The 18,678-nt window shown below is 41.8% G+C and overlaps 2 protein-coding genes across 6 annotated transcripts in view; both read left to right on the top strand.

Annotated features, from left to right (window-relative positions):
• The window catches only part of LOC126561939 (cyclin-dependent kinase 14), a 118,673-nt gene that overhangs the window by 44,138 nt on the left and 55,857 nt on the right, over positions 1-18,678 (top strand). For both annotated transcript variants that reach the window (XM_050218320.1, XM_050218321.1), the window contains exon 2: positions 1,559-1,636. In XM_050218320.1, coding sequence (XP_050074277.1) covers positions 1,559-1,636 — 78 coding nt within the window. The remainder of the gene's footprint in view (positions 1-1,558; positions 1,637-18,678) is intronic.
• LOC126562245 (protein henna) overlaps positions 15,182-18,678 on the top strand; it is a 754,155-nt gene continuing 750,658 nt past the window's right edge. For all 4 annotated transcript variants that reach the window (XM_050218696.1, XM_050218693.1, XM_050218694.1 and 1 more), the window contains exon 1: positions 15,182-15,187. In XM_050218696.1, coding sequence (XP_050074653.1) covers positions 15,185-15,187 — 3 coding nt within the window. In that variant the 5' untranslated portion in view covers positions 15,182-15,184. The remainder of the gene's footprint in view (positions 15,188-18,678) is intronic.

The following is an 18,678-nucleotide window of genomic DNA, read 5'->3' as shown; positions in this document are numbered from 1 at the left end:
AAAAAAATGGAAGATGAAAAAGTGCTGGCAACATAAAGCGGATGGGAGTGTTAGGGAGAAGGGGGGATTTGCTATTTGTAGTTTGAAATTGAAACTCAACAATTGCTTCCTTTTTTGCGCGCGGATCGGTTTTAATTCAGTGCTGTGCCAAGCTGACGACAATTACCCTCCAAGGGTGGTAGGGGTGCACCATTTTGTACGCCAGGACCGTGATTGCATTTTGCACCTTCAATGTAAGTGCGGTGAGCGGTTGGTAAGCGAAAAAAAGGTGCGCAAAGTATTCCATTGATCGGACAGCGAATGATTGTCATCGTAGGCTCGCTCGGTCTCGGTGACGCTACCTGGCTGTGACACGTATGCCACCAAATTTAGGATGCACTAAGGTTGTTGATATGTGTGCGTGTGCGTGTCCCTGGACCGCTGAGTGCATTCCATCGTGGCGCGGTGCTCAAGTTCACGACGCGTTTCGCAATAATTAGCAATGAATGGAAAACAAACAGCGCGAACGGTGTGGAAGAAATAGACGATCCATTTCGTTCGTTCACTGCTGCGACGTGTTTCACGGTGATATGGTGTGTGGCGAGGTTGTTTTGTATTTGCAGGCTTAGGTGGGGCGAGTGAACTTGAACCTCGTTTGTGGAAAAAACGTCTTTTTAGATTGGGTTTTGGTTTAGTAGTTCTTGAACCTTCTCATAAGCTTATCAGCGATCATTTCTGGCCCTTGTTATCGGGCTCTTCTTTTTTTCTTCTCATTTTCTTACATCCGGGAGGCGCGAAAGGGTGCATCAAACGCAATAAGAAAACCATGTTAGTCTTCATTAGCATTGATGCGTGTAATACTTCCTCCCCGTTTGAATTATTGGTTAATTATATGCTTAAATTAATTAGAAACGATAATATGGCTCTTGCACACACACACACACACACTCGTTCCCATATCACTAACGAAACCCAACCAATTGGTTCAAAATTCTTCCGCACCATTTCAATCATCGTCTATATCAGATGAAAGCGTTTTATGCTGTGTGTGTGTGCATCATCTTTTCCCAGCAGTGTTGCGTTTGAATCGGTCATTGCTTCGCCGTTGGTTGGAAAATGGGAAAAGCTCACTAATTGTGCAACACTTGGAAGCTTTCCTAACGGTTAGGGAAGTATCGCTGTTGTTGCGCACCGTTATTTGTGAATGTAAAGGGGGAGGAAAGAAAGCAAAATGAGGCTCACTTTCAAACGTTTTTGTTTGGTATTTTCAATTAGTGGTTGCTGGACTAAGGAAATTCTCACCTTCTGTTCAAACTAACTGTGTATGATTATTTGTTCAAGACGGCTGGTCATATTTTTTTTAGAATAGTTGCATTTAAAAAATGTAAAACAATAAGGCAGTAAAAGGTTATAATGTAAAATGTAAAATAAAAGCACATCTAAAATTGTAAGAAATAAATAAAAATTACAATAATAAAATAAATAAAAATAATAAACAAATGTGACAACTGAAAAAAATTAATAGTTCCTTCAGTTGTTATAAATTACTAATTAAAATATTTTTTTCTTCTCATTATAGGAGTAACCATGCGCGAGAAAAAAGGAGGTGCTTTGCAGAAGATAAAAAAGCGATTATCGCACAGCTTCGGCCGATTATGTAAGTTATTCTGTTCTCGTTCTGTTGAGCATAAATTAAGATTTAAAGTTTTATATTTTGGGCCTTCCTATCGGCAAAGTTTTGCTGTTAGTTATCTGTGATTTGAAAATTTAAATTACGGAACAGTTGCTGTTGTAGTTTTTATTTTTATTTCGAAACATTTTAGCATTTGTCTCTTCCTAAGCTATATTTTCTATCAAAATATGTCTAGTTCCAATAATTCTATACATTACACAGTATTAATTATATACACACAACTTAACACACGCAGCTAAAGATAGTAGAGAACAACCTCCAAGTGCTCGCCTTCTGAGGAATATCTGTGGCATTCTATCAGCTGGTGCTGTTCCAGGATCGTTCCAGGATAGTACTGTCTGCTAGACCTTAAAATGGGTCAGTCCTTGACTACGGAGGAACGGTACGGATGGGATTTGAGCCCCGGTCTACCGTGTGAAGATCGGCGCCGTAGTTTAGTTACTTTTTCAAACTGCGGCTCTATTAACAGTTATCTTTTTTTTTTTAGTTTTCCTACTGCGTTGGTAGACGTGTTTGAGTGGTAACTGACAACTTTTTCACAAAACTGCATTATTTGAGCTGCTAATAAAAGTTCCTGTAACTTTATTCTGCCCGGTATTGTACAAGAGAGCGAGTCTTCTACTGAAGACAGTTTTAATTTCGGAGATGAATTGCTGAACAGTATTCTTCCAAAAAATTTGTTTTGTTCATTTATTTGTACTCTCATAGTTCACTTTTGTATCCTTATTTGGCACTAGAACTAGAACCGAAGTTCGGGTTGCATTCCAAAATTTCAAAACTTCACTATCTCTTGCATTCAGAATATGCTCTCTCTCCTAAAGCTATAAAAAAATTAGGTCATGGAAAATGAAACCAGCCCAGAACATCTACTCAGATTTCTGTCCGTTCTAGGCAAAACCAATTCGATAGTATTTTTATTGCTCTCTAATGATGCATCAGGAAATTTGTTCGGGTGTAAATTTCGTAATGGAGATCCACATCACCAAACCCAGGAAAGGGGTTTTCCATGCTCTCTCGCTCTCTGTCGGTGATCGTAAACTTCCTACACTTTATGTTATTCTACACCCTCTGGAGGTGGTCTGTGCGTTGTTACACTACCTTCAATTTACGTTCTAGTTTGGTTTTTTCGTTTGCCTGAAAATGTTTTCATTTTCCAAGTGTAACTGCAAAGTCATAGTAAATATTTTTCTGTGGAATATGAAGTATGTGTAAATGTGTAGGTGTGTGCCAGCCAGGTGGTGAAGAGGTTGAATTGAAACTACTCTTTTTTTTTCTCCCAGAAAATCGAAAGTAATGCAGATAAGTTAAGAATGATACAGAAACGAAGGTTGAGAGCACTGAAACCCGAAACTCCTCCTAAGTTGGTAGAGTTGAATCAATAAAAGTGTTTATTTATAAAATGGTACAATGATATACCGCTGCGGCACGTTTCATTTCCGATCCAGTTTCACTGGGAGAAGTCCTCCCCAGTATCAGCTCTACGGCTACAATTTTTCCCCCCAACAAAAAAGGCAATATGCTGAATTGATGGCCTGATGGTTGCATAATCACATAATGGGTTCAAAGTTTGTCCAAACTCGTACCAAAACGCCAAAGAGTATGTGTGTAAAACCGGAAGCAAAGGATAGAAATGGTCAGTTTCGAGTTTTCGCCAAAGCGGTGGAAACTTTAGTTGCTTCAATCGATAGTTGTGTTATGCAATTTCTATAAGTGCCCTTAGATGATAAAAATAGAAACCGCAAGGATATTTTTATCTCGAGTTCGATATGTTAAACAACCGTACCATTTGTTATGCTGCTTTATGTGTGTCTTTTACATTTTCCGGGGGCTTTGGACGATAGCTTTGGAAGATTATTTGTAAAATGCATCTCCTACAAGTCTTGTAAAGCGTTCGGCTTTACTCGTTGCTTTCCACGTTTAAGCTGCTGTGCGCTAGAGTAATTCAATTAAAAGCTTCCAATCCAATTCCGCCGGCACTAACGAAGTCTGTATGCGCGCGGGCAGAATAAGTACAATTACGCGCTCCAATGCATTTTCCGTGCACAAGTTTTCCCGCCACCGTACTGCTGTTGCGATAATGATGATGAGGATGATATTGCATGTTACCTTCTGTATGTTACATTTACCTGTGTGCGCACGAGAAAAAAAAGCGTTTCATATCACCCTTTCAATTTTATTCTTCTGTAGGACGGTCTGATAGAGACAGTTATCTGTTTTTTCGGTTTGTTTGTATTCATTTTGTGAAGTGAACTGACTTTGATGCGTTTTTAAACTTGCAATTAAACGGTGAAAGCGGTGCAGAATTCATTTGCATAGCACTCCTATTAGGTTGTGCCTTCATAGCACAGTAAAAGTTTGGAAAAGTCTCACCCTTCAGCCAGTAATTTTGGAATTGCGATGAAAGCTACGCTCGCGAAGGATGCGGTTGTTGCGTTCACAGATTGTTAATTTTCAACAGTGAGTAATTTGTGTTTGTGTGATGTGATGACATAAACGTTCATCTGCAACGAGAGAAAAAAAAGCATGTGGAATCTGCTATTGGTTTGACGATGGATTTTATCTTTTCGTTGTGCCCGTTGATGCTTCTCGGCATCTGCAGTGTCCATTCGTTGTCGGTTGTAAGCAAATTGTTAACAGACGAGTTGCTGACTGCCCCGGGCAGATGCGTACGTGTGCGAAATCTATTTCGTTCATTTTCTCTCGAGAGGCTGTTTTTTTGCGCACTTTTGCTCTGCTGGGAATTGATGAAGTAATCGTTTTATTTTACCATTTAATTAACATTGTCTTTCGTCTGTATTCCGATGGAGACTTGGAAAAAAATGGAGTTATTTTCGTACGAACTTGCGAATTGATGGGATGAATCGAAAGCAGTGGAAAACAGTGGTTTAGTCAAATATAGTAGAAATAACAGTTTTTCTCCGCGAGTGATATAAAATCCAATTTGGTATTAAATCCACGGAGTTTTATTGTTGAACAAACCTACATTTTAATACTCTTATAGGGGTGTGAAGTTTTCATGGCGTTACCCAGGAAATTATTCTTCTTCTTCTTGACATGTTCAGGATTGAGCACGTCGCGTCGACATGGCTAGGTCGCCAATCAGTTTCCAGGAAACTCGGTCCGGGGCTGCATCCGATCTCCGACAGTTTAGACTCCACTTGGTCCAGCCAACGAGCTCGCGCCGCTGACGAGCACCTTCTTGGTGGGGTAGGAGTCCGGCATCCTCATCACGTGCCCCAGCCAATGTATCCTTGCGGCTTTGACTACCGTCAGGATATCAGCACCGCCAAACAGCTTAGCTACCACCAAAGATAGTCCTTAGCACCCGCTGTTCAAAAATGGCGAGAGTGCATTGGCGTCCTCCGTCAGCATAGTCCATAGACTCGTACCCGTAAAGGACTACCGGACGTATCAAGGTGCGGTAAATCGTGCATTTCGTGTGTTGTTGGAGTCTTCTGGATTATAGGAGTTTGTGGAGTCCGTAGTGGGCACGATTCCCCTGAACCATGCGCCTTCGGATTTCGCTGCTCACGTTGTTGTCCGAAGTTACGATCGTACCAAGGTAGCAGAACTCCTCTACCACCTCGAGATCGTCACCGCCAACTGATACTCTGCTTCCGAGTCGGGCTCTATCACGGTCAGAGCCTCCGGCAAGCAGGTACGCTTCGTATGACACCCTCCAGAGCCATGTTGAACAACATCGCTCTGGAGGGTGTCATGCCTTGCCTCAGAGCCCGGTGAGATTCGAGCGATTTCGACAGCATGCTCGAAACTCTCACCTTGCACTGCACCATAGTGGCCCTTAGCAGCCGTACCAGCTTCCTAGGACTCCCCATTACCCGGGAAATTGTTCATCTCAAACAACTCATTAATTGAAATACCCATTGGCTAACATATTATGTTTGGCAGTATTTAATTCCTCTTCATTAACTGAATGCGCCAACTCGCTATGCAAATAAACACGACACCCTCTTATCAGCGGCGTCATTATCTGTACGTCTCCCAAAAATAAAATAAATAAGAATGCACAATCATCAATAATGTAAACCATCGTTCAACAAACCTGTACGTTGCTGTTTTCCACCTGTGTTTGACTCCAATTAGCATCCCCCTCCACCGGTACCGAACGGTTAAACCCGAAAACCCATTCCTTCCCATCAAATGACGGTGCATTATCATCATTCGGCGCGCTACCGCGTACGGGAAGAAACCGGCACGAGAATTCGCGTCGCGATCGGTTTCCCGCTCACGCTCTCGTTCTAGCTTTTGTGTTGTGCAAATTACTTTTTAATTAGTTTCACTTTGTTTGGCGAGTCGGTAATTTTATTTTCCCACTCGAATTACGAGCCAAGGTACGTAAAATCGTGGCGTTGGAAATCAGTCCCGTGCTCGGTGTGAAGGAACTTCCGAAAACTCCCGTATGAAATGAAGGGCGGACCGACCTCGTTGTGTGCTGGTCGGGAAAAAGTTGTGCCAGAGTACCGTGCCGCTTGTGTGTGTGTCGCATGACTGAACGTAATCTGTGTTACTATTTTTTACGCGATGGTTTCCGTTTTTCCGCCCCAACGCATCGAACCAATCAGAAATTGCAGCTTTAGACGTAAACATTTTTGCATTCAAATTTACGCTCTCGGTGTTGCTGATGTACCGTGCCGAAAGAGAAGGATGAGGTATAATATCTCGTCATAGAAATATAAACCCATTGGCCGCTTGCGGGTAGGGTAGTTATGATGTGGCATTTCACGATTTAGTAGCAAATGTGTGCTGGTCAACTGTCCAGATAGAGCAATATGATTGACGTGAAAAATTGTACGGAGATTTCACCCCCAAAACGATTCTCATAGCGTTTCGCACCAGCAATATGCTGTACGTCAGTGTTTTGCTTCCGGGTTTCGAGCCAATGTGGTGACCGAAACGCTGGCGTGGCGTTGAGATAGGTTGAATGCAGTTTCGTGCGTGGCAACCGGGGCAGCTTCGATACTAACACGCTGATAACCTCATTTGGACGCATTTTCAGGGGCGTCCTCGTCTTGTTGGTTGGCGTTCAGTCGAGTGAAACGACGGAAGTGAATAGATGAGCGAAGCGGTGAATGGGCCGTTCGGATAGACCGGAAGGAAATGGTCCACTGCTGTCGAGTAGAGCAGAGATTGTAGACGATCTTTGTGGTAGCATTTTTCTGGTGGTGGGAGTGTTGATTACTGCTCCAGCCGCCAGGAAGAAGCTGATAGTGGAAATGCATGGAATGGATCAAAACATGCTTAAAAGTTTGATCAAATAGCATAAGTAAACAGTGACATATTTTGAGAAAACTATTTGATTTAATCATCATCATGTTGGCCTACTCTTTTAAAGAGCACGTCGTCGTGACATGGTCCAGCCATTATTAGATCACTAGGAAACTCGATCCCTGGCTGCAGCTTCCCATCCATGTAGGCACCCGATCTCCGACAGCTTTTCCTTCACCTGATCCAGCCAACGAACTCGCTGTGCTCCTCGACGCCTCGTGCTGAACTGGAGGTCGCTGACGAATACCTTTTTGGCGGGCCAAGAGTCCGGCATCCTCATAACATTAAGGTTCGCTGTATAGCTCAGCAAGCTCCTGGTTCATCCTTCTCATCCAGTCCGGATGATGCGTCGCTCAAACACGCCAAGGGCGTTTGCATCCTCCGCTCGTATAGTCCATGTTTCGTGGTCATATAGGACCAATAGGACATATAGGTCGTTATCATAAAGGACCGGGCGAATCAGTGTGCGATATATCTCACATTTCGTGCGGTGTCGAAGTCTTCTTGATCTCAGCAGACGGTGAAGACCGTAGTAGGCACGATTCCCCTGCACAATGCGTCTCCGGATTTCGCTGCTGACATCGTTATCCGAAGTTACGACAGTCCCAAGATAGCAGAACTCCTTTACCACCTTGAGGTTATCGCCACCGACTAACACGCTGCTTCCCACTCGGGCTCTATCACGATCAGAGCCTCCGGCAAGCAGGTATTTCGTTTTTGTCGCATTGATCATCAATCCAATTTTTGCTGCTTCACGATTCAGTCGGGTGTACGCCTCACACACCTTCTCTGTCATCTTGCCAACGATATCATTGTCATCCGCGAAGCCAAGAATTTGAAGAGATAAATTAATAATAAAAACGAAATTGATTTTCCTCATTACAAACTAGATTAAAATAAAAGATTGTAAATTTAAGATGAAATATTGCAATTATAAAAATATTCTAATTGAAATTAATTAACATAAGCAGCGAGAAATTTTGCATACTCACGCATCCACGTGCCTCACGTTCCATTTACAACATTTCCCCTTTCTATACACGTGGCACCGTTCGATGCAACAACGTGCAGTACTTCTCGGATATGAATTTTAAAAGAATGCTGTACATTACTGAGCTGTTCGAGGAAACAACCTCATGATGATGGGTCTCGTTAGCATATGCAAAAGCTACGATAAATACAGCTGAGGACGCAGTTGTTCAAACATATTCGATGAAGTGAAAATGAAATAAGGGAAGAAAACAAGAAGCGCTACGAGCGATGGAGGCAAACTATTAACTGCGAAAATATGTTCCCAAAGAGTGTTGTAGGCGACAACCCGCATGAGTGTGTCGCAGGGAACAAGCCATCGGCGGTAGATGAGTGGGAAGGAAAATTTTGTGTAAATTATTTTCCATCCTGCACACGTTTTTCGTACTCCACACAAACGATGTGTGTACGTTCTGGTTATAATATTGCTATTTTTTTTATCGATGCCACGGTTCGAAAATAAAGGCCGGAAGCTGCTGCTGCTGCCCCTGCTTTCCAAATCAGTCTAACGGACCTAATGAAATAAAGTTCTTTTGCGAAAAAACTGGGCCGGGTAGAGAGCCGTAATAAATTGTGCATGATGGTCGTTCGATGTCGTCTGTCCTCGAGGCTTGAAAATGAGTTGCACCAGAAAGGGTTGCACTCTTTTACTCGATAAAATGCAAAAAGGGCAAGATTACACACATCTCAACCAGGCAGCGCAACTCCAACGTCATCAGCGTGTGTTAAAAGTATTCATAATGCGCAACGAGCACGAAAACACCTGCATACAAAAGTGTGTGTGTGTCTGTACGACACATAGACGGAGGAATCGAGATCCGGGAGCATTCAGCAAGTTCCGAGTGCAGTTTCCCAGCTGCAGTACATAAAACCGAGACAGAGAGTGCGCCCGGCCACAGGTTCATGTCGTTCGCAAATGCATCGCTGAAAATCGGTCTATTTGATCTCGACTGGATGCGACTGGAGCGTGCTGGAGTATTTTGTTGCTTTCGCTAGCATTTCGGTCTGGCTGCTCAACTTTTTTGGTAGGGGAACGGTCATCCACTTCGCCCGGCGGAGCGGGTGGTCTTGAGAGTGAAGTGCTGCAGTTTGTTTGATGTCTTGCATGGTGAACTATCGGTAAGGGGGAAGGTTTTGGGCAGCTGAGTTTAGAAACCTTCGCACTGGAATGTTTGTTGTGCAGGGCAGCTAAGCATCTTGCAGCGTAGCACCATTTGTGCTGATGCGTTTGTGTGTGTATGTGTATGCTGCAAGATATGGCTCAGCGAGCTCTGTAGGAAGTATATGGATTACAGGTCTTCTTGGGGTTGGGTTTTGTGGGTCGATGTCCGTTACGCTACGGGTGGTGTATTATTGAGCATCGTGGCCACTTGCGGAGGGCGTATTGATTGCGTGAGAATAGTGTAGAGACATAATGAGAGCAGGGTTTGATTTAAAGCACCAGTTTCGTGTAGCGCTTTGGTCGGTAAATAATGAAATAGGTTTAGGACTGGATTATTAACGTTGAAGCGTTGAATCTTGTTTCTGATACGGATTGGCGGACTTCAATCAAGAATATGTAAATAGAAACGATGCAAACAAAGCGAACGAATCAGCCTGTCTTTTCTGCTTCTTGGAGGAGTTAAGCATGCATCGAGCATCGATGTAAAGCACAACAAAATTCTAATTATTCTGTGCTCCTCTTGAAAGTCGCATAATGTTCAGATTTTTTGATAATTGGGTCAATGCACGAGCAGATCATAGTATAAGCAATCTAAGCAGATGCTTGGGGCACCTTATCCTTTCTTAGGGCCTCGACTGAGATGGATCTTCCTATCATGAACTGTTTTATCAGTACAACATTGCTAGAGGAGCCTGCTGTGCGGTCCTGTCTCTCTCTCGTCTCTGCGTTCCGTACACAACCCAAACCACCGAACTGATTGGATAGTCAGTCCTCACTACGAGGGGACGGTCCGGATGGGATTTGAACCCCGGTTCTGTTGTTTGAAGACCGTCGCCGCTGTCGCCACAACCGGCGTGCTGCCCCGATCCCAGATTCCAATCATTTATTGCAAATCAAATAAAGCTGATCATGAATGTACTGAAATCATACGTTTAACAGCAATTAGCCTAAAAACTGTCCTTCGTCAAGGGCTTTCTCGCAAAAATTAATTGAGTGTAACGAAACATTCAAACCTTTCAAAGTGAAAAGGATTATATCTCTCTGTCTTCTTCAAGGTCTTGAGCGGATGATAAACGAGGTTCCCCTAAAATATCACTTATTTTTTGTATGAACTCAATATCTCCACTCATTTCTTGGCAACAACATAGCTGCCAGTAAGCCTGCTGCGAAAACGCGGTCTTTCGGTGTTTGGTACAATGCGGAGAACATGGGTTTTCCGCATAAAACGTGTTCTTGCATAAACGGTTCCTAAAACAACCCCGAAACGAGAATGAAGCGAAAAGATGCGGGACTTCCGTCACTGTAGACACTTGCGTCAAACAAGGACATTGAGCAGACAAACTTCAACAACTGATGCTGTAGTAGTAGTGCAGGACCCTGTGTATTTATCCTGTGTGTATTGTGGGTTTGTTGAGTGGGTGGCTGGTGACATGGTAGACTATTGGTCTTCAAATTATGCGTACCTTCATTGTTTTCTTGTGCCTGCTGTGCCTAGTTAGGAGTTTGTTTGCTTTAAACGGGAAGAAAGTACAAAAATTCTAGCAAAAATGACTTCTGCTGTTCTACGTTCATTAGCAGTTGTCGTTGTAGAGTGAAAGAAAAAAAGGTCTTGTTGTTTGCCCTTCATTTTGTGAACCGTTTTCCGCTTTCTGCTCCGCCCAACGAACCAAATTTCCACTTGAATCGTTTTGCGGACATCATTCAACCAAGCTCGCACGAAAAACATGTGTCATTTCTCTCTCTTTCTTTGCTCTGTGTAGCATGTTGTACAGTTGCCACTCAACGAATTCTTGCCATGTTCCTGTTTTTCGACGACTCCCACCTAAAACAGTTTAGCTTGAAAATCTGTGCCTGTGTCTTACTAGGAGCAAATTGTTTTAGAACGTACCTAATGCTACAGTGATATCCGAAGGAAAAATATTCTTTCCTCAGTTTTTCATTTCCCAAAAGCATCAACGAGCGGTTCGTATCACTACACGATGAGGTTCCTGTTTGGGAACCACAAAAGCTTTGTTTTGATATGTTTGTATCATCAAGCACAAGACCCATGTTTGATGAAGACGCGTGATTTTGGTGCAGATTGTGGTTTTGGCTGTTTTGAGCGTGCATACCCGTTCACGTGTGTACCGGTACCGTAGCTGACAACGTGTTGGAGTGCTTTTCGGTAAATTGAACTAATTTCATGATCCCTTCGAGATAGAGACGCGTGAGCCGAGGCTTGAGCGAAAGGATTGCGTGCAAAAAGCCGAAATTGTACGGACGTTTGAGTTTTGAAGGTACAGGATTTCGACACTGGGTGTTGTTTGTGGTTTTCAGTCACGAAAATGGCATTCCACACCGGAACAACATGTACTGCATCGTTTTTTGGCTTTTGAAACGATGTTGCAGCATTGGTTTTGGCTTCAGTAAATGTTTCATTTTGGTGCTACTCAATCCTGATCTGATGTCTTGAATATAATAACGGTTTAGATAATAATCCTTCTTATTATCTAAACCATCCACATAAAACTAATTCATATTTGCCGTGAATATCCACATCCTTCCAGTTTTTATAGAGCAATTTTTTCTCCTGCAGGTCGATATTAAATTCTATTACTTCGCTGTACGAGCAAACGTTCAAAGCAATGCCGGTTCCGATGGTGGTGGAATCAAATATTCAAAGCCACACACACCATGCGTGGCCATTTTGCCTTTCCCAAATTTCTCAAATATGCGAGGCGGTGCACTTTGGCCGGGAGAACGCCGAACCGTATGCATAAACTCGCTGCTGGCAAGCGCTGTGGATGAAGCATGTCTTTGATGTGTGTCTTCAAATTATGTAGCATCATAAAATATTGATTGCGAAACGTTCAGTAGAAGCTTCGTGTTCGCGCTGCTTTTAGTGTGTATGGAACGTTGATGCGTTGGTGGATTCTTGAATTCTTAGAGTTAACTACACGTTTTACCGCTTTAAAGAGTAAGATTTTCTGCTTTAATTCGGCCCAAGTTGGGTTGGTCTGAGCTTTAAATGTAATAAATTGATGTAAGGTAATCAAGTTACGTCGGGCGAGAGGCTTGATTTAATGCAAATGCAATTAAAATATGTAAATCGTCTTCACCTACTTCACCGTCTTCACCTATTTTATCTTAAAAATACCGGGAATTGTCTGTTAAAAAGTGAATCTTACATGTATTTTATATTTTTCTTCTACTACGATATAGACAAAACTGTCATCGATTATCTGTCGTACTATACAATTTTGACGAAGGAGAAAGATATCGAATAAAGAATTAGTCTGAAATTTCAAAGTGTTCAATGATATTTCGTATGCAGATTTATTAGAAATGCTACAAAAAGCATAGGGCGAGACAGGTGCTAAGACGTGGGTCTAAAAGTTTGAACTGTTTGAACCTACAAAGTAATAGAAATACTATTTCGAAATTATGCAAGGCTTGAGAGTTAAAGTGCGTATGAAAAGGCCAGATTTGTGTAAGAACAACTCCAGGTTCTTGCATCATTACAACGCAAAGCCTTACAAGACCCATGATTTGAACGCTTTTTTGGTCAATTTTTTGGCCTAACTTTGCCTCAAATGACTTTTTTCTGTCCACAATTATGAAATTAACACTTCGCGAATGCTGCTTCCAGACAAGTGAGGTGATCAAGAAGAATCCGTTGGAGAAACTGAGTGCGATCTCCGGAAACGCCCTCAAAAAAGCTTCAATGACTGAGAAAAGAGATGGCATTTGTGTATTGCTTCTGATGGGACATATTTTGGAGGTGAAAAAATAAGATTCGAAATTTGAACAATTAATTAAATTTTGTTTTTAAAATTTCCAGTACTTTTGGGAGTACTTTTTGTATTTATATTTATATTTTTTGCCTACTAAACATTTTTCTGGGATTTCTACTTGTTGCATGTCCTTTTTATGCACAAGATCTAAACTGGTCGTACTGGTACTGGTCGTCTAGCAGGAAATAAAGAAGTCTATTTTAGAAGAACTAAATTATTATTTATAGAAATCGCACCATACATAACATTCTCGGAGCGTAAATTTATATAAATGGGCGTTGGTAGGCTTTTTTGGCCCCTCACGTCTACTGTTTGCTGTGCAACAAACAAGTGAGCATATTTTATGCACCGTACGAAAATTATGAATACTTTAGTGAATAAATATTTTCCACTCGGCAAATGCGGCTGCTTCTATCTCGCTGGCCAGTAGTCCCACATACATCACGCTACGTTTTCCTCTACTGCCCCCCTGCCCTTCCTGCCCCAAGTGTGCGTGTGTCGAAAGTTTTGCAACATGTTGTGAATATTTTATGTCACCTGCAATCACAACGCAAACATGGTTGGATGAATTTTTCACCTCAGCACCTCATCGCTCCTGATTGCTGGAACTGGCTTTAGCAGCTTCGGATAAGCGGATGGAAAATGGTACCGATGGAATCTTGTTCAACATATCCATTACGCGACCGGTTAGTATAATACCCCCTGCCCGCACACGTGAGCGTCATGGAAAATCGATCAACCCCCTATGTTTCGGGGGTTCCTTTCGCCCGCACGAAAATGTGTGTGCGCTCGTGTGCGAAAGTTTGCACCCCATAAAACATAAAGCTTTCGTGCATGTGTGTTTTTTTGGCTGGGCATGTTGCCCTCTGTCAGAAGGTCATTGACAGTTCCAGGGGTCAGTTGAGCATGGAAGAGAAATGCCTCCGCACGTACCGACTTTCCTCAGGTCTTTTATGCAAATAAGTCATGGAGAGTGTCATTTATCCAAGACCGGGCAAACCATTCGGGTGTTCGTATTGCTTTATCAGTGTCAATAATGCTGCCACCACCTGTCGTGTGAAACATCCCTTTTTTTCGACTGCACTGCACTCCCTGCTAGTGCTTTGGGAAGGAACGGGAGAGAAAAATTATGTTGACCCTGCCATAAAGGTGTTTGAAGAACCTTTTCGCTGGATAGGGGTGGATTGAACGGGATTGATTGATTGGTTGATTGAGTGGTTTTAGAGCGGCGCTATCTCGGGCTGCTTCCGTGCTATTATTTTTGGACTTTGGTTTTATGGGCTGACATTATTGATTTTTAATGATGTTTGCTTAATCAATCGAAAGTGTTTTATGTCCATTGTTCTTCCCTCCCTTTCGTGAAAAGAACATTCCTACCTCGTGAATAATATTGTGCTGAGAATCGATTTACCTACAAAAATTCCTGTGTCTTATAATCCGCTTTAAATTAAAAAGTTTTTTATGCTAATTTCTTATTCCCATGCTCCCATCCGGCGAATAGTGACGCATTGAAGAGCCAATTTTAATGACATTAGTTCGTTTGAATAAAAGAGCAGCCACTCGCACGGAGGATTTTTTTTCGCATAGAGGAAAAAAATCCCTAAGAACAACTTTTCCGTAACTGGAAGCAAAATTTCAACACACGCTTTGTCCATTTTGTTTGAGCTTTTGTGTGTGTGTTTTCATTCGTAACGTCTATTGCCATTATGCATGCTTTCCAACCAGTGGGGCAATCTACTGGCACCCGAATCTGGCAAGTCTCGCTTCATCGTAGTCCTTGGGATTTAAAGGAAGTTTTGCGTGTGAGCTTGAATTATTCATGACAGCTTGTCGAACACTTTTCACCCGTACAGAAACTGAAACGAAGGCAACAAAAATACAGAGAAGCATTTGCTTCTGTAGCAAACGTATCCCACGGAAGATGTAGTTCCTTCCTTTTGAAGGGAAAATAGCACGAAAAAAGCTCTTTACCTCTTGATCTTGTTTTTCTTTTACTTGGCAAAGCCACCCGGCTGCATCCTGCAGTAGACTCGTAAGCTTTTGTGCGAATTTGGAGCGGAAAAAGTAAAATGCTTAAGCCTGGTTCTACAAGGCTTGTATTTTTTAGCATCTAGACGGCCGCTCCGGTGATCGGTGGTTGAGCAAATCGGGTTTGACAAGATCCCATCCAGCAAGGAGAGGAAACTGCACCATCGTTTTATCGTTTCGGGTGCTAAGTTTCTGGTGCCAACAAGAATTATAGCCCAAAACACTAAACGATCGATGGTGGATGTCTGGGTTGCGGGTTCCTAGCTAAACGAACGAACATATTTTATTGGATTAGTATCGGTTCGAAGATTTTTCATGCTTTTCGAGGGATTTGTAGTTTTTGCCATTGTTGTTTTGTTTTAGATTTCTAACTTTTATTCGTTTGAACAATGGATATATTGTTAAAAATACAATAGCTTAAGGATAATAGTACTTCAAATCTTCCTTGACTATCCAGATTTACTTTCTGAAGCTACGTTTCGCACCCTTTGTGAGGGAAAAAATGCTGCAAAACTTGACGAACCGCAATATTTTGATTAATCGTCATCCAATGTCACATCTCTCAGCAGCTAAGTTGTCAATAACGTATTTTCTCCCCATTATGTCATGCATTTTTCGTGCCTAGCCTATTAAGCTGTCAATGGTGGTCTCTAGCATTTTGCACTTTATTTCCACTTTGTACTCGGAACGTTCCAATATGCACATAAACCCAACAACATTATTGGACAGCCAACAGTGCAAGTGATAGCAGTGTCAACTCGTTTCCTATTATGATGTTCGAGGCAAGAAGGAAAGGAACAAAAAAAAAGCATAGAACAGTGTGCACCCACCGGGAGTAAGAGCAAACGAATGAGAAAAGGTCAGATTTTGTCATCAACGACCGATCCGAGCTGTTCCGGACGGTATTGAACGATGCACCGTGGTGGTCGTAATGTGATTTTAATGTCAAAAATACTTATGAACAAGCTGTTCAACATCATATTGCCTTGCTACTGCTGCTGTTGCTGCTGCTGCACGATGTTTTATGTTGGGACAGCATAGAATGCAAGGCAAACGATTCTTATGCAGTTGCAGCCTTTGTAGTTTTCTTGACGGAGATATTTACGACCGGGAGCTGTCAAAGCGTGGTAGCGATTATTAATTCAAATAAATTTTATTTTTTTGTATTCTTGATGGTTTATTAAATTTAAAATCTGTTTTTATTTGCTTTCTTTGATTTATTTTCTTTTACTCATGTTTGATGCAATATTTGTATCTGTTTGATTATGTTATGACTGATAAATTTATCTTTATTTTCGTTTCAGGTGAGTAATCCAAACTTGGTTGCAAAATATCAACATGCAGCCGCAGTGCAACAAGCAGAATCAGCATGGAGCAAACTACCAGGACAAACAAATACCTAAACAAACTGTGTTTCATGGCATATTTTTAATTGCTTTCTGCTTGAACACAGAGTACTATCTTCATTCATTCATTTCGCCCAAAAGTTCTTTTTACATGTTGAATCGTTTCAATGGAAACATTTATCAGACCGGACACAGTCGATTTGCGAATTTTTATTCTTTTTCCTCTCTCTTTTCCTATACACTAAACAAGCTTTTAAGCACTGCACAAAGACAACATCCTGTCAGTTTCAAAGCGTTTGTCAAAACTTTGTCACTGTACTCACCGTACGGTTTTGGCTGCTGTTCTACTGTCCCTTCGATCGTGGCAGCAGTGTTGATGATGGTTGTGGAAAAACTTTTCTAATTTCACAAGTGAAAAACTCGTCGAGTGACAATTGATTCGTTTTTTTCTCTCTCTCGTCATTTTTATTTCTTTCGGGTGTTGTTGGGGCTGTAGGACGAACGCTCGAACGAAGAACAATGGAAAATAAAATGCGCGCTTGTTTTGCGTTCTCCCTTCTACAGCATCTTGATTGGGTTGAGAGGTTTTTTTAACGTAATTTATTTTGTAGGAAGAAATTTTTTCTACAGGTTACTATCCGATGGATAACATTTGTTTTAACATTGCAAAATGGCCCTGCTGAACTTATAGATAAATTTTTTCATTGTAAAAGTATGACGAATCTTATTGATTTAACTCTCTAAACGATATTTCAAAAATTCAAGCATAACTGAAATTGCCTTTAATATTCGAGCCACATCATCCTGTGCTACGCATGTGACACTTAGCAGTTCATTATGTTTATATATTATTACCTTCATTGAATAGATTATAGCAAAACAGGCATATTTTCATCCTAAACAGCCACTTCCACACCTTTGATGCGTATTTCGCAATAAAACCCATATATTTCTCGCTGCATGTAAAATGGCATCCACTGAAAGATTGAGAGACAAAGTTACAACAAAAAAACGAATGGAAGTAGCTCTTCATGAGAATGACACTAAACCCATCTTCAGCCGCGCACCATTCAAACCATCCATTCAGTTCGTGTCAACCTGTCAGCCCAGTAAATGAGGTGGAAAGGTGGAAAGGAAGGCGCAGCCCGAATCCGTAGGCCACCGTCAAGTAGGTTTTAATGTAACCCTGCCAGGGGGAAATGATGAATGTCATTTTCAGCCAGTTTTCAACGTGGCGTGCCAGGAAACAAAGGGCAAAACCCCTTAAGGGACAGCTTTTCAATGTTGTGTGTGTGTGTGTGTGTGTGTATGTGTTTACTGATAAGATCTGGCGTGGTTTCTTGATGCTTCATTTTAGCCTGCAAAATGGATACATATTTTATTTCGCTGAAAGGGGATTAAAGGATGCGTTTAAGTAATAATTGTTACTCGAACTTGATGTCATTTTATTATTTAAGAAGAATATTCCACAACAATATCGAGTCGCGAGGTGTACTTAGAGTGACCTGGTGCAGTGTAGAAGCGATAATAAAGCCTTCTTTGTGGTTAGAATCAGCATCAAATCAGCCGAAGGGCTTGCACAGTGTGACAGAGGAGTCAGGTTTGGTTTCATGGCGCAACCCGCCACTAACAACGACGCGACTAAGGACGCAGTTTTAAGTGCCTCGTAACTAACGAACATCAAACCCGTTATGGTAGCATCTCCACGCTAATGAAGGCATACGATTCGACGCACTGCGTGTGTTGCGTTCGGTGTAAAATGAAACATTTATGTTGAGCGCGACACGGGGCGTACCTATGGTGCAACGAGTGTTGTTAAAATAAAAGTATTTATGTGAGCACAACTTGAACGTTCTTCATGTTTGTTACATGAATAAACAGTGTTGGTGTGTGTCCCTTTCGCTCATGTGCTCGTGGATGGAAAAGGTCCTTATGGGATCCTCGTCCTTGCACGGTTGAATAATGCGAATCAGAAACAACAATTAACTTCCGCCATCTTGAGCTAATGGTTTCACGCTCATTTTGCGCCATTGCTTCGGCTCCGGCGTTAGACAAATTGTGCTAGAGAATGGGGGTGGGTTTGTGTGTGTGTCTGTAATCTGATATATTATGTGGCTTAATCAAAGCGGTTATCATTGACGTTTGCTCGTGGAAACGACTGTAACATCATGCAAGCCGTTCTGACATGAAGGATAGAAATGTTAAGGCTTAAATGTGGGAAGCAGGATTTTGCGCCCAAAGACTAATCCTTTACATTGGGATGTAACTCTGACAAGGAAAAATGAAATGCCACTCTTAATACCACTAGTACTATTGAAAAAAGTACAGTGTGGGTATTAAATAAATAAATATTATTTCGATTATTAACAAAAAATGCAAGTG

The sequence above is a fragment of the Anopheles maculipalpis genome, chromosome 3RL (genome assembly GCF_943734695.1).
Source record: "Anopheles maculipalpis chromosome 3RL, idAnoMacuDA_375_x, whole genome shotgun sequence".
Taxonomy (NCBI): Eukaryota; Metazoa; Arthropoda; class Insecta; order Diptera; family Culicidae; genus Anopheles; species Anopheles maculipalpis.
The sequence above is the reverse complement of the archived record's forward strand: the minus strand, read 5'-3'. Positions and strand labels throughout refer to the sequence as shown.